This window comes from Pantherophis guttatus, chromosome 4, assembly GCF_059756535.1.
Source record: "Pantherophis guttatus breed Tessera chromosome 4, ASM5975653v1, whole genome shotgun sequence".
NCBI classification, from domain to species: domain Eukaryota; kingdom Metazoa; phylum Chordata; class Lepidosauria; order Squamata; family Colubridae; genus Pantherophis; species Pantherophis guttatus.
This window is the reverse complement of record NC_142066.1, coordinates 23,230,707-23,245,949: the sequence shown is the minus strand read 5'-3', so window position 1 is coordinate 23,245,949 and position 15,243 is coordinate 23,230,707. Positions and strand designations below refer to the sequence as shown.

The window sequence follows — 15,243 nt, the reverse complement described above, 5'->3', positions numbered from 1 at the left end:
TCTTCAATCAAAAACCAAGAAAGTCCAGTTGCCTCTTGGAAAAAAAAAGCACCTTTGGAACAACCATAACCTAGATAACTGAGACCCTCCATAGAAAATAAAGGATACTATATTTGTAGCTGAAGGTTGAAAGGAGGGCTCCTTGGTGTTTTTTTTATCTTGGATCGTTTTCTTGAAGACGTTTCATTGCCTAACTAGGTTGCATCATCAGTTCTACGAAGGAGTGGGGTTTACTCTCAATTTATATTCTACTTACAGGGTGAGTCACTAGAATAAAAATTGAGAGCAAACCCCCACCTCTTACTAACACTGATGATGTTACCTAGGTTGGTTAATGAAACGTGTACAACTACAAGAAATTAATCAAGCTCGGGAAGTACCAAAGACGCCGAACACTTTCTAATCCTCACGTGGAGGCTGTCAAATGAAAACCGCTCGTGTATGCTGTAAGGTGCATATTTTGTATCTCTAGAAACCTTCCTGTTTAACCCTTCCTTTGCTGCTGGGTTTTCCTTCCAAGATACTCTTGTTGCACGTGTGTTTTTCCTGCTTGCCCTGAGCTTTTCGAAATAAGCAACGTGGGGAAGGTGGACCTGGCAGCAGAGGAAAGAATCACAGGTAAGACGGTGAAGGATTCATTCTCACGAATCTTCTGTCCTTGTTAGCTAAGTTGCTGCCTGCCTGTGCCAAGGAAATCATGCCTGGTGATCAGCTGGATCAGGGATCACTGCAGATTCCGAGGTCCCCAAGGCTTCTGTTGGAAGAAATCAAATTTCACCTTTTTTTGGGGGGGGGGTTGTTCCAGGAAGAGATGCCTGTCGTGATCGGCTTTGAGGGCAGCGCCAACAAGATCGGAATTGGGATTGTAAAGGATGGGGAAGTGCTGAGCAATCCCCGGCGGACCTATGTAACCCCTCCCGGACAAGGTAGGAATCTTGTGCTATTTCCCATTAATGCTCTTCAGAACCCTGCTTACTAGTTGCACTTCAACTCCCAGAATTCCTAGCTAGGAAGGGATCCTGGGAGTTGAAATCATTGGAGGACTCCAGCCTACAAGGACTATGGGAGAATTGCTTGCTAAAAGAATTCAGCATTTTTCCTGGATTTAAAGAAGGGGGGGCGGAGATTAATTAATATGTTCCCATGGTCACATGACTTTTTCCCCATTTTGGTCCCACTCTTAGGTTTCCTTCCAGGTGACACGGCACGCCATCACCGTTCTTGTGTCCTTACTGTGTTGCGTGAAGCCCTGGAAGAGGCTGGATTGAAATCTCAGGACATTGACGCAGTGGCTTTCACCAAAGGTGAATCCTTTTCTTAAAGGGAAGGAGACACATGGGTTCTTTAAAGCAGGGAGGGTCTCCAACCTTGGAAACTTTTAAGAGTTGTGGTGGACTTCAACTCCCAGAATTCCCCAGCCTGCATGGTTTATGGAATATTCAGCAGGTAATGGGCATGGCTGGCTGGGGAATTCTGGGAGTTGAAGTCCATAAGTCTTAAAGTCACCAAAGTTGGAGACTTGTGCTTTAAGGTATTCTGATTAAGAGTCCTTGAAGAACATATAGCTGTACTCCATCTTCTGGTAACCTTCTTGTCCATGCTGGCTAGACTTGCAGAAAGCTGTATTTTAGCAATATCTGAAGAACCACCAAGTTCTCTACTCCTAGACAATCTTCCTAATCCAGGGGTGGGCAACTGTGGCCTTTTTACAACCTGTGGACTTCAACTCCCAGAATTCCTGAGACAGCCAAGCTGGCTCAGGAATTCTGGGAGTTGAAGTCCACAGGTTGTAAAAGGGCCACAGTTGCCCACCCCTGTCCTAATCAAAGCATGTTTTAAATGCCCCAGATTGATAGAATAAAACAGACACACACACACACACACAAACACACACACACACACACACACACACACACAGAATCCTCTCCTTACAGTTCATTCAGTGACTGTTCGAAGTTACAACAGCACTGGAAAAAGTGACTTATGACCATTTTTCACACTTATGACCGTTGCAGCATCCCCATGGTCATGTGATTTTACATTTGGATGCTTGACAACTGGTTCATATTTATGACAGTTGCAAAGTCCCTAGGTCATGTGATCCTGTTTTGTGACCTCTGACAAACAAAGTCAATGGGGAAGCCGGATTCATTTAACAACCGCATTACTAATTCAACAACTGCAGTGATTCACTTAGCAAATGTGGCAAGAAAATGGGGCAAAACTCACTCAACAAATTTCTCACTTGGCAACATAAATTTTGGGCTCAATTGTGATTGTAAGTCGAGAACTACCTGTGGTCTGTAAGGACAACCAAAACAATTAAATAAATGCAAAATAAAATTTGAGAGCCGTACATCAATGCTACATTGGACTTAATGCATATTTCCCCATCTTTCAGGTCCAGGGATGGGTGCTCCACTAGTAACTGTGGCTGTTGTGGCCAGAACAGTGGCCCAGTTGTGGGGGAAGCCTCTTCTGGGAGTGAATCATTGTGTCGGACATATTGAGATGGGGCGGCTTGTCACCGGTGCGAAGAACCCAACAGTGTTGTACGTCAGCGGTGGAAACACTCAGGTACTGTGGAAGAAAAGGGATTTCTGGATTTGCATATTGTGCTAAACCATGGTTTGATGTAAACCATAATATTCCAAGTTCATGCATATCGTTTTATCCCCAAGAGCAGCAGTTGAGTTCATGACCCACCAAAATAAAAACCAGGAAACCATATCATGACTTAGAGGGAAGCATTGACTCAGCTTCAGACTCAATTCACACACTGTGCTAAATAATCTACAGTTGGTTTGCTGTGGCCAGATTTCCAAGGCATATCAGAAACAAAGCAACTCGTGTTATAGTTTAGTGCAAGTAAGCACTTCTGAGCAGGCAGCATCATTAAGCTTCTTAGTGCTGAAGTTCAGCACTGTCAAAGAGCTTGGTGTGAGAAGACGGGACCGCCTACTATCACAAACAGCCTCCCATCGACCGGTACACTCTCATAGAGAGGGGCTCCTCCGGGTGCCGTCAGCCAAGCAGTGTCGACTGGTGGCCCCCAGGGGGAGGGCCTTCTCTGTGGGGGCACCCACTATCTGGAACGAGCTCCCCCCAGCAGGGCCGGATTTAGATGAAAAGAGGCCCTAGGCTATTCCACTTATGAGGCCCTTTCACCTATAGTGAAAGTGTAATTTTAATTTTGCTAACAATTTAAATGTAGGGAATGTAGGCCCCTCTTGATCTTGAGGCCCTAGGCTGAAGCCTAGTTAGCCTATAGGAAAATCCGGCCCTGCCCCCCAGAGATACGGAGGATCCCGGATCTGCGCACTTTCTGCCGTGCTCTTAAGACCCTCTTATTTCAGCAAGCCGGCCTGGCCTAATTTTTCTCCCCTTTCTTTTAAATTTTTAAACTGAAATTTTAATTTGTTTTTAAATTGTTGGGATTTTAAATTGTTGTGGGCTAAATTATTTAATTTGGTTTTAAATTGTTTCTAACTTTTGTATTTCTGTATTTTATCCTGTGCCTGTTCACCACCCTGAGTCCTTCGGGAGTAGGGCGGTATACAAATTTAATAAAACAAATAAACAAACAAACAAACAGAGATGACTCTGAAGCTATGGGATGGCTTTTGTCCAGTCAATAACATCTGGCCAGAGCTATCATTATTTTTCAAGGCTCATCAGTAAAGCAGAGAGTCAAAGTTGGACTTTCTTTGTAGTCATCTGTGTCTTCTGGAACTCCATTCCCCTTGAAGTCCAAATTCACTTGACGTTGTCTTTTCAGAAAGCCTTAAAACACTTGGCTTCTTCAGCAGGCCCTGGAACAAGGTAGCTTAGTACTCCACTTGTTGATCGACTTGCAAAATGCACCATACATTTTATGGATTCCCTAGAGTTAGACCTCACCAAACATGTTGCTATTTTGCTTGGTTTCTCTTGCCTTGTTATTGTTTCCAACCTAATGATTTCCATCTAAGAAGGTGGGAAAAAGAACTTCGGTTGGCCCATGTGGATCTCAGGAACATTGAGCGTAAGTAAAGGGTGTTATAACTGTGTCTGCCTCTTCCTCCCATCCAGGTCATTGCCTACTCTGAACATCGCTATCGTATATTTGGGGAAACTATAGACATTGCTGTGGGAAACTGCCTGGACCGTTTCGCTCGAGTGTTGAAGGTAAGAATAGCTGAACATAGATGAGAATGCAAGTTGGCTTCATTAGATCGTATGCAGAGGTGGGCTGTTGCCGGTTCAGACCGGTTCGGGCAAACCGGTAGTTGCGATCCACTGGTGGGCCCGCCCACCTGCCCCGGCGCTATTCCGTCCTATATCGCTGTGTTTTTAAAGCTGCGCACATGCGCGGAAGGCCGCACGCATGGATTCACATTTTTGGTGCTGGGTGAACCAGTTGTTACAACTGGCAGAAGCCCGCCACTGATCGTATGGGAATGTTATGGGCACATCAGAGACTCTTTGAGACTGAGGAGGGGCAGGGGTGTCAAACTCGATTTCATTGAGGGCCGCATCAGGGTTGTGCTTGACCTTGGGGGGCCAGGTAGGTGTGGCCAGGTGGGTGTGGCCAAGGTGGGCGAGCCAGCTCAACGTCACTTGTGTCAGGGGCACCTCTTGTGGCCCAGGCGGGGCTGGGGGATCCACTTTTGCTAGTAGCTTGTTTTGCTAGCACTCTGCCAGTGAAAACGAAGCTCGGTGGGCCTGATGTGGCTCCTCAGGGGTCCATTTTGGCTGTGCCGGCCTCCTGCAGCCCTCTGCCAGCGAAAAAGGCCATCATGCACGGCTCTCCTGAGCTCTTGTTTTTGCTGGTAGAAGCACCACAGGTTGGTCCTTCGCTGTTTCGAGGCTGGCCCTGTGGGCCAGATCTAAGCACCCCATAGTCTGGATCCAGACCGTGGGCCTTGAGTTTGACACCCTTGAACTATGGGGTCTATTTTCTCACTGATTATTTCATGATGGTACAGATGGAACTGGAGGAGGAACATAACCTGATACATGTCTATGGAAATTCTCAGTCATCCAGGTCACAGTTGTCTCAAAAGGTGTTTGTCCAAAAAAAGGCAACTGGACTTTTTTTTTTCCTTGAGGAAGATGTTTCGTTTCTCATCCAAGAAGCTACATCTGATGAAGCTTCTTATTAATTTATTAATTTATTTATTGGTTCGATTTATATGCCGCCCTTCTCTGGAGACTCAGGGCAATTTACAATGCATTAAGAAATAGCCTTCATACTTTTGTATATCCCTGCTTAGTAGGGCTTTTGGCTCGCCCTAAGCAGTGTTCTTTTTTTTATACAAAGTCAGCTTATTGCCCCCACAATCCGAGTCCTCATTTTACCTACCTCGAAAAGATGAAAGGCTAAGTCAACCTTGAGCCTGGTGAGATTTGAACTTGCAGTAATTGCAGGCAGCTGGTGCTAGTTAACAGCACTTTAGTCTGCTGTGCCACCAAGGCTCTTGGATGAGAAGCGAAACGTCTTCCTCAAAGAAAAAACAAAGTTCAGTCACCTTTCGGAGAAGCACTTTTGAGACATAACCTGGTAACTTTGGATGTGTTAGAACATATCCATCAACATCTCTAATGAAGTCTGTAGAGATTCTCAAGTTATCCAGGTCATGGTTATCCCAAAGGTGCTTTTTTCAGGAGGCAATTGGACTGTTTTATTTTTCTTTGAAAATGTTTTCCTTCTCATCCAAGAAGCTTCTTCAGCTCTGACAGGATAGTGGGGAATGGAAGGATTCCCAGAAGAAAAAAAATTGCAGACTACAGGAACCAGGAGCACAACTCAGGTGACCCTGAGGACATAGATAAACCTCCAAATGTTTCAATGACCCTTCTAAAAAGGATGCAAATAACCAGCTGCCTGCAAGGAGTATAAATCCTTCCATTCCCCACTATCCTGTGAGAACTGAAGAAGCTTCTTGAATGAGAAGTAAAACATCTTCGATAGAAAAAATAAGAAAATCCAGTTGCCCCCTGAAGAAAGCACATTTGGGACATCTCCAATCAAGATGTCCTGACTTAAAGATCAGAGGAACTGGACTCTTAATACCCAAAGTCTGCCAAGTCGGGTTATTCTAATAATTTGCAGTTTAATAATTTGCAGTTTAGTCTCTGAATATATACAGGAGAATAATTTCATGTATAAAAAGGTGTCAGCCAAAACAGTATTAAAGATAGTCTTTGGTTTAAAATCAATCGTTGCTTTCTTTTGCTACAGTCATTCTACTTCTATTTGCAGATCCTTATATCTTTTTCTTATTTTCTCCAAATTTTTTTTCTCTTCTTTTCTGCTGTCTCCAAGTACTGCAATGTCCACTATCTATGGACATTGTGTCTTTCCTATTGATGATTGCTAAGTCGGGTTATTGACGATTGTCAAGTATTATTAGTATTGTGGAAACCTGATTCGTTTATTCATTTCTTGTCTTAGATCTCAAATGATCCCAGTCCAGGCTACAACATTGAACAGATGGCCAAGAAGTAAGTCATAACAGGGGAAAAATCCCCCCCCCACAATCATTTTCTTAGTTCTGTTAAATGTATTTAATTTGTGGGTTCCATCTCCTCGGTTAAATAATTTTGACAAATACATAAAATCTCCAGGAAGGATCTCAGAGGGTGATAGGAAAAAATGAGCAAGATCCTTCTCTTTTCTATGTGTGTATTTAGTAGATTATGTCAATGTTATTATCCATTTAATCACGCCTGACTCTTGGCAATTCTATGAGCCAGGTCTTTCCACATCTTCCAGTCTTCCACTGTTTCTCTGAGTTGTTTTATCTTCTGGCTGGTGTCAGCTTTTTTTTTTTATAAAAAGTTTTTTATTTTTTATCAACATATTTAAATGTACAGTCTCTTATCCATCATTAATCATTGTTCATCTTATCTTTTTACTTTCATTTGTTAATTGTTCAGGTCTGCTCTTTTACCATGTCCTCTCCTTTATTTTACCACAACCTTTCTTCTTCCTCTTCTCTTCTCCCCCTTCTTCTATCTACTTTCCTCATTACTCCTCTCCTTCCCTTTTCTACTTCTTCTCTCCTTTCCCCGCTCCTCTCTTCTTCCTCCCTTTCTAACCCTCTCTCCTACTCTTCTTTCCCCTTCCTTCTTCCTCTCCTTTTCCCTCTCTTCTTTCCTTCTCTCTCCTTACCTCCCTACTCCCCTCCTTCCCTCTTTCTACTTCTCTATCCTTTTCCACTCCCTTGTTGTTTCCATTTTCAATTCAATCTAAAATGGTATTCGAGCAGCCCCTATTTGCTATTTACATACATCTTCATTTCAAATTCTTTTTTGCTTTATAATTACATCTGGCTGATGTCAGCTTTGATAGTGTCCAGCCGCCATGTTCTTTAGCTCTCCCCAACATAATTGCTTTCTCCAGCGACTTTCCCTACATGACAGGGCCAAAGTAAGTGAGATGCAATTTTGTGATTGTATTTTGTAGAAGTTTGTAGAAAGAAGCTTGCCTTCATTCGTGAGTAGACGTTTACCTTAAGTTTACCTTCTGAATTCTGTGCTTTCAATAAATGATGAATCATATATGATCATCATATATTTTACTAAGTCAAGCAAAAGTTACTGGTTGTTCTGCTGTATGCTGCAAAGATAAACCTGCAGACTGACGGCATTCAAAGAGTAGATAGTGGTCCTTCTCTCATCTTCTGAAATTTGGTGCATTGTTCTTGTTTCTGCTTGGTTTTTTTTTGTGTCCTGAGGACTATTTTGATTCTCCAGATCTGTGTTTCTCATCCTTAGCAACTTTAAGCTCTGTGGAGTTCATGGTGACTGGAGAATTCTGGGAGTTGAAGTCCACACAGCTTGAAGTTTGCTAAGATTGAGAAACAATGCTGTGGAGACACAGTATCTTAGATTATAGCTCCATACAGGAGAAGGAGATTCAATGCTTCCTCTTTTCCTCTACAGGGGTCAAAAGTTGGTTGAGCTTCCCTATACAGTGAAAGGCATGGACGTGTCGTTCTCTGGAATTCTGTCCCACATTGAGGTACAGTAACAGTAACAGAGTTGGAAGGGACCTTGGCAGGGGTGAAATCTAAAATTTGTTACTACCGGTTGTGTGGGCATGGCTTGGTGTGGGGGGGTAATGTGACTGGGTGGGCGTGGCCAACTTTTTTTTTTTTAACTTTTAAAAGCGTTTTTTCTACAATCTTAAGAGGTTGCAGGGAAAAAAATGCTTTTAGAAGCCTCTGACAATCAGGCAAGTCAGCTGGGATCGCCAGAGGCTTTTATAGGCATTTTTTTTCCTACAGCCTCTTCAGCTGAAGAGGTTGCAGAAAAAAATGCTTTTAGAAGCCTCTGACGATCAGGCAAGTCAGCTGGGATCGCCAGAGCCTTTTAAAGGCATTTTTCCCCCTACAATCTCTTCTGCCAAAGGGGTTGCAGAAAAAAATGCTTTGAAAAGCCTCTGATGATCCCAGCTGAGCCACGCAATCATCAGAGGCTTTTTTTTTTTTAACTTTTAAAAGCATTCTTTCGGCTGAAGAGGTTGTAGAAAAAATGCTTTTAAAAGTAAAAAACACAGCCTCTGATAATCGCGCAGTTCAGCTGGGCATGGGGGTGGGCAGGGATTTTTGCTACTGGTTCTCCGAACCACTCGCCGCCATCGCTATCGGATTGGGTGATCTGGTCCGAACCGGGAGCATTTTACCCCTGGACCTTGGAGGTCATCTAGTCCAACCCCATGCTCACACAAGACACCTGTACTAGGGATTCGAACCACCGAATTGTACGTAGGATACTAGCAGTTGGGAAACTTTATTTTTTTAAAATACTGTCTTTAAGAACACAACAAAGTCAACTCCTGGCCAATTCAGTTGGGTCTCAGAATTGCTAAGTAGGTTAACCCTTGGATGCAACACCATCAGGAAATGATAAGTTGTTCGGACAAAGCTGAAAAACTGTATCCTGGAAGAAAGCACAAATCCCTGTTTTGCCATGCATGGATGTGCCCGTGTCTTTGCTTTGTCTGTTTCCCCCAAAATAAGACATCCCCTGATAATAAGCCCAATCGGGCTTTTTAAGTGCATGGCAATAAGGCCAAGCGCTTTTTTCGAGGTCAAAAAAATATAAGACAGAGTCTTATTTTGGGGAAAACACGGTAGGAGCTGAGCTCAGCCAGAAAGAGCTTTAAATGGCAATATAGCAATAGCACAGATTTATATACCGCTTTACAGTAACCTCTCTAAGCAGTTGACAGGGTCAGTATATTGCCCCCAACAATCTGGGTCCTCATTTTACCCATGTTGGAAGGATCGAAGGCTGAGTCAACCTTGAGCCTGGTGAGACTTGAACTGCTGAATTGCAGGCAACAGAAGTAGCCTGCAGTACTGCATTCTAACCACTGCATCACTTCGGTTCACGTTGGTTTGTTCTTTCTCCATGGCTACCTATTATGTTGCCCATTGTGGTGTTTTTGGTGAGTGTGCAAAAACCATAATTCTACTTTCTTTCCATTGTCTTCATCAGTTACGGCGAGCTGCCTAAGATCACCATCTGAGATAGGCAGCCCTATCAGCTCTTTAAACAAAATAAACATTACTTCTTATAAAACAATTAATTAACCTGTAACTAATATGCCCACCCTCCTTTATAATGAACCACTCTGGCCCTTAAAGACAAATAACCTTCATTCTGTACCATTTTCAACACCCCCAAATTATTTTAAGAGCCGTGGGGGTGCAGTGGTTAGAATGCATATTGCAAGCTAACTTTGCCGACTGTGAAGAGTTTGATCCTGACCAGCTCAAGGTTGACTTAGCCTTCCATTCTTCCGAGGTCGGTAAAATGATGATCCAGATTGTTGGGGGAAATAGACTGACTCTGTAAATGGCTTAGAGAAGGCTGTGAAGCACTGTGAAGTGATATACAAGTCTAAGTGCTATTGATATTTCCTCAGTTCTGATTCCAAAAAAGATATCCCTCATATACAATTCTTATTCTGAAAAGAGGGATATTCCCTTATTTTGTTAACAAAATACTAGTAAATTATATTTTGTCAGCAAATATTAATATTGCTAGGAAAAAAAACCAAATGAAAAAACCCAAATGGAAAAAAAAAAACCATGTTAATGTCATCAGTACAGGTAGTCCTTGTTTAGTGACGGCCTTGTTTAGTGACTATCCACACAACAGTGATGAAAAAGTAGCTTTATGACCAATCCTCAATCCAATAGAATAGAATAGAATAGAATAGAATAGAATAGAATAGAATAGAATAGAATAGAATAGAATAGAATAGAATTCTTTATTGGCTAAGTGTGATTGGACACACAAGGAATTTGTCTTTGGTGTGTATACTCTCAGTGTACATAAAGAGAATAAAAATACATTCATCAAGAATAAAAAGATACAACACTTAGTGATAGTCAAGGATACTAATAAGCTATCAAATCATACTAGGAAACAAATAAAAACAATATAAATTGAAAGATACAAGTAAATAAAAAAATCTGAAATAAGATTATTTCACCTGCATAGTGTACACTTAATAGCCAAGTTGCTGGTCCCAATCGTGGTTGAATGAATGGAGATTCTCAATCATCCAGGTCCAGGCCAAAGGTGCTTTCAGGTTTTCTTTGAAGATATTTTGCTTCTTGGATGAGTAGTGAAACATCTTCAAAGAAAAATCAGGAAGTCCAGTTGCCTCTTGAAAAAAGCACCTTTGGGTCAACCGTGGTTGTTAAATGAGGACTATTTGAAATAGATACCAAGGATTGATGCTCTTCTCTTGCAGGATGTGGCTCACAGAATGCTGTCTGCAGGAGAATGCACTCCAGAGGATCTCTGCTTCTCTCTACAGGTAAGGAACTAATTCAGATCTGGATCAAAGATTTTGTAGAGCAGGGGTCTCTAACTTTGGCAACATTTAAGGCTTGTGGACTTCCAGAATTCCTCAGCCAGCATGTATGCAGTTTATTGCTCGGTGACAGCAATCTTGGTTGCTGTTGTAACCCCAGAACAATGTTAGAAAGAGGATAGAAGGACAGAAGGAAAAACCACCATCAAGGCAATGATTGGATAAGAGGCGATTGAGCCAGGGCTGAGAAAGTAACTTGAGAAAACAGCTCAGACAAGCCTTTCCTTATTTCATACAAAATAAGGTGGAAAGAGTCATTGTGTTATTAGTTGTTATACTAAAAGTAGTAATGCTCTACAAGGCATTGGTTTCTTAATCTGGTCAACCTTGTAGGGCTGACAGAAAAGATCTACTTCTTTGACATCAGAATGTAAAGATTTATTTATATTGTATGCGTGGATAGAGGATGGACACCTATAGTTGAAAACCGAACAGAAAGCTTCTGAACTGATCCCACAATTTCTCCTTCCCCACCAGGAGACCCTCTTTGCAATGCTGGTGGAAATCACCGAACGGGCCATGGCGCACACCGGCTCCAGCGAGGCCTTAATTGTGGGCGGCGTTGGCTGTAGGTGATTCGGATCGATGCTGAGGAGAACTAATGTCCCTGGAGGCTAGATGGGGAAGTTGAGAAATACATGGTCACTCAATTTATAACCATTTGTTTAAGGACCATTAGAAGTTACAACGGCACTGAAGAAGGTGATTTATGCCCGTTTTTCACATGGCCGTTGAAACATGGTCACATGATCAACATTCGGATGCTTGGCAACTGGCTCATATCTATGACGGTTGCAGTGCCCACAAGATTAAAATAGTCAAGATGGAGAAAACTTATGAAGGATGGTTGCAGGAATTGGGTATGTCTAGTCTAGTGAAAAGAAGGACTAGGGGTGACATGATAGCAGCTCATCAATATTTGAGGGCCTGTCACAAAGAAGAGGGGGTCCACCTATTCTCCAAAGCAGGGGTCTCCAATACCTTGGCAACTTTATGACTTGTGGACTTCAACTCCCAGAATTCTTCAGCCAGCATGCACTGGCTGAGGAATTCTGGGAGTTAAAGTCCACAGGTCATAAAATTGCCAAGGTTGGAGACCCCTGCTCCAAAGCATCTGAAGGCAGGACAGAACAGAATAACAGAGTTGGAAGGGACCTTGTAGGTCATCTAGTCCAACCCCCTGCCCAAGCAGGAGACCCTACACCATTTCTGACAGATGGCAGTCCAGTCTCTTCTTGAAAGCTTCCAGGGATGACGCTCCCACAACTTCTGAAGGACATGAAGCAACAGATATTAAAACAAGTCAAGATGGAGAAACGTTGGTCTACTAGATGTGGTGCTTATTGCCTTTCAACTGGGTTTTATTTTTTTCAATCATAGAGACTGCTTCTTTCTTTGCAGGTAACGAGCGACTTCAAGAGATGATGGGGATCATGTGCAGAGAGAGAGGGGCTCAGCTCTTTGCAACCGATGAAAGGTGAGAACTCTCCCACCCTCCATCTTCTTCCAAATATCCTCTAGACTTAGCTTCCAGGCATCTGTTAGAGCATGGGAATCTCTAACTTGCCACCTTATGTTGCAGTCATGTGATGTATCATGATGTTTTTTCCCTTTGCGGAGCTGGGGGTTGGTTGTGGCCTTCACGGGATTCGTGGGCCCTGAGTTTTCACACCCTTAGGTTAGAGGCTGGGTGTCACCATTTGCTTTGGAGACTAAATGGTGTTTATTAACAGCAAAAGCAGCTAGACAACTTTATTAGCAGCAAACACACCTAGACAAATCTCTGTAAGACCACACTTAGAATACTGCCTCCAGTTTTGGCCACCCTATTATAAAAAAGATATTGAGACTCTGGAAAGAGTGCAGAAAAGAGCAACAAAGATGGTTAGGGGACTGGAGCCTAAAACATACGAAGAACGGTTGCAGGAATTGGGTATGTCTAGTTTAATGAGAAGAAGGAATAGGTGTGACATGATAGTGGTATTCCAATATTTGAGGGGCTGCCACAAAAAAGAGGGAATCAATCTCTTTTCAAAGCACCAAAAGGCAAAACAAGGAGAGATGCAGCCTAGAACTAAAGAGAAATTTCTTGACAGTTAAAACAATAAAGCCAGTGGAACAGCTTGCCTTCAGAAGTTGTGGATGCTTCATCACTGGAGGCTTTTAAGAAGAGACTGGACAGCCATTTTCTGGAATGGTACACGGTCTCCTGCTTGAGAATGGGGTTGGGCAGGAAGACCTCCAATGTCCCTTTCCATTATGTTATAACTTGCAGGATATAAGCAGCCTAACAAAACCAGGGTTGCTTCAATTCAGTTATTTGCCCTAGTCCAGTGATGGCTAACCTTTTTGCCGTCACATGCCAAAAGCGGGGGGAGCGTGGTGGGTCTTGGATGTGTGTGCCCACATCCATAATTCAATGTGCTCCGCCCTCCCGCGCATGCGCAAGTGACCCCCCCACACACTTCCCCCTGCTTTTGGCATGTGATGGCCCTGTAAGCCTGGTTGGCCCGTTTTCCCCCCTCCCCAGGCTCCAGAGGCTTTCTAGGAGCCTGGGGAGGGCAAAAATAGCTTTCCCCATCCTCCTGGAGGCTTTCCGGAGGCCAGAAACAGCCAGTTTCCTGACTTTCGGTGGGACCGGAAGGCGTGAAAATCAGTTGGCCGGTGCGCGCATGTGTGTTGGAACTGAGCTAGGGCAACACTCGCGTGCCCACCAATATGGCTATGCGTGCCACCTGTGGCACCCGTGCCATAGTTTCACCATCACGGCCCTAGTCTCTCCTAGACTCAACTAAGCTGCAAGTAGCAAATTTGGGAAGCGATACAATCACACCATGGTGTTGTGGAGCTTCCTTGAGTTTATAGCCTTAGCAAGAGAACAAAAGAGAGCCTGCACTCAGAAAGGCTGTCCTTTTTAAAATATTCTCCGATTCCTCACGACCGTTTTGTACCCAGGTTCTGCATTGACAATGGTGCCATGATCGCACAAGCTGGTTGGGAAATGTTTCGGTCTGGCCAAATCACAACACTTGAAGATTCGTGGATAACGCAAAGGTGATTGTCCTTGTTTGGAATACAGGGGGAAAGAATTGTGAACTTAAGGTGAAATGGGACACATAAGTACTGAGGCATTTAATTTATTTAGTTCCTTGTGAAATCAGAAACCTTTGAAGCTATGGCTTTACTCGGTCTTTGTAACGCCATCTTTTTAAAACTTCCTGCCATTGTGCACCTCTAAATACAGGTGGTCCTTGAGTTACGGCCAACCATTGAACCCAGAATTTATGTTGCTAAGTGAGAAGTTTGTTCAGCAAGTTTTACAGACTTTCCTTGCCACATCTGTTAAGTGAGTCACTTCAGTTGTTGAATTAGTAACATAGTTGTTAAGTGAATCCTGCTTCCCCATTGACTTTGCTTGTCAGAGGTCGCAAAACAGGATCACATAACCCAGGGACTTTGCAACCGTCATAAACATGAACCAGCTTTACAAGGTAAATCATGTGACTATGTAGGGATGCTGCAATGGTCATAAGTGTGAAAAAATTGCCATTTTTTTTTCAGTGCCATAACTTCGAACATTTATTAAATGAACTATTATAAGTGGAGGACTACCTGTATAGATCCAAAAAATGCAATGACTCTATAAACAAACAGCTCCCTACATTTTTGCAATTAAGAGCTTGGGAGCCCAGATTTGGTGGCAAATCAACCTGATTATTGGTGCAGTTTTGTAACTCTTCCCATCCCCTCCATTTTTAAAGGCCTGTTAAAGCTACATTTGATGTGTGTTTACTCTGAGGTAAATTGCATCCTCAGAGGAATGGATACCCACTGAAACCCAATTAGTTGTGTTCTTTCATTCTTTCCAGGTATCGTACAGATGAAGTGGAGGTAACGTGGCGAGACTAAAGGTTTCTCTTTGCCAGAAAATCTTCCCTGGTTTGGAAGCCATGAAGTGGAAGCAACTGGAAGGCTCAAGAGATAAGCATTTTTAAAAAAAACAGACACACAATCACTTTTTTGGCCTAAAATAAATGATTTGATTTTGTAGGAAGGACTCTACAGTGTGTCTGTACTGGGTCTATTGGGATGAAAAGTGGCTTTTGAGAAAAAGGGGCACTTTTGAGCAACACAACACATCCATGAGGTGAGACAGGTCACTAGTTTTGCTTGTGGGTCTTCATATTTGCTGGTTTCAATTTTTTTTTTCTGCGAAAACCACCTTGTCTTCCTTTTGCTGTGTGGATAGAATCTTCCATCTCAGCCATAATTGTATGGGTCATGAGCTCAACAGAGTGGTGACGCTGAAATATTTGGGTTTCTTTTAATTTATCAGGGAGCAAAGGGTTAAGCGGCAAAGTGGG

General features: G+C 43.0%; 1 protein-coding gene across 1 annotated transcript; it reads left to right on the top strand.

Moving 5' to 3' along the window:
- The first annotated feature begins 466 nt into the window (after nt 1–466).
- Nucleotides 467–14,929, top strand: OSGEP (O-sialoglycoprotein endopeptidase). Its single transcript, XM_034411502.3, has 12 exons — nt 467–618; nt 806–926; nt 1,185–1,304; nt 2,402–2,577; nt 4,072–4,167; nt 6,437–6,486; nt 7,930–8,008; nt 10,757–10,822; nt 11,357–11,447; nt 12,281–12,356; nt 13,835–13,933; nt 14,749–14,929. Exons 2-12 carry the CDS (start codon nt 812–814, stop codon nt 14,786–14,788), a joined length of 1,008 nt encoding a protein of 335 aa, XP_034267393.2. The 5' UTR covers nt 467–618; nt 806–811; the 3' UTR covers nt 14,789–14,929.
- Nucleotides 14,930–15,243: the final 314 nt, after the last annotated feature.

What these genes read in the sequence shown, in the direction of transcription:
- OSGEP (XM_034411502.3), top strand. Translation starts at nt 812, where the DNA reads ATGCCTGTCGTGATCGGCTTTGAGGGCAGCGCCAACAAGATCGGAATT. An exon ending in ATCTCTGCTTCTCTCTACAG is followed by an intron (nt 10,823 to 11,356) that starts GTAAGGAACTAA and finishes CTTCCCCACCAG; the next exon opens with GAGACCCTCTTTGCAATGCT. An exon ending in GATTCGTGGATAACGCAAAG is followed by an intron (nt 13,934 to 14,748) that starts GTGATTGTCCTT and finishes CATTCTTTCCAG; the next exon opens with GTATCGTACAGATGAAGTGG.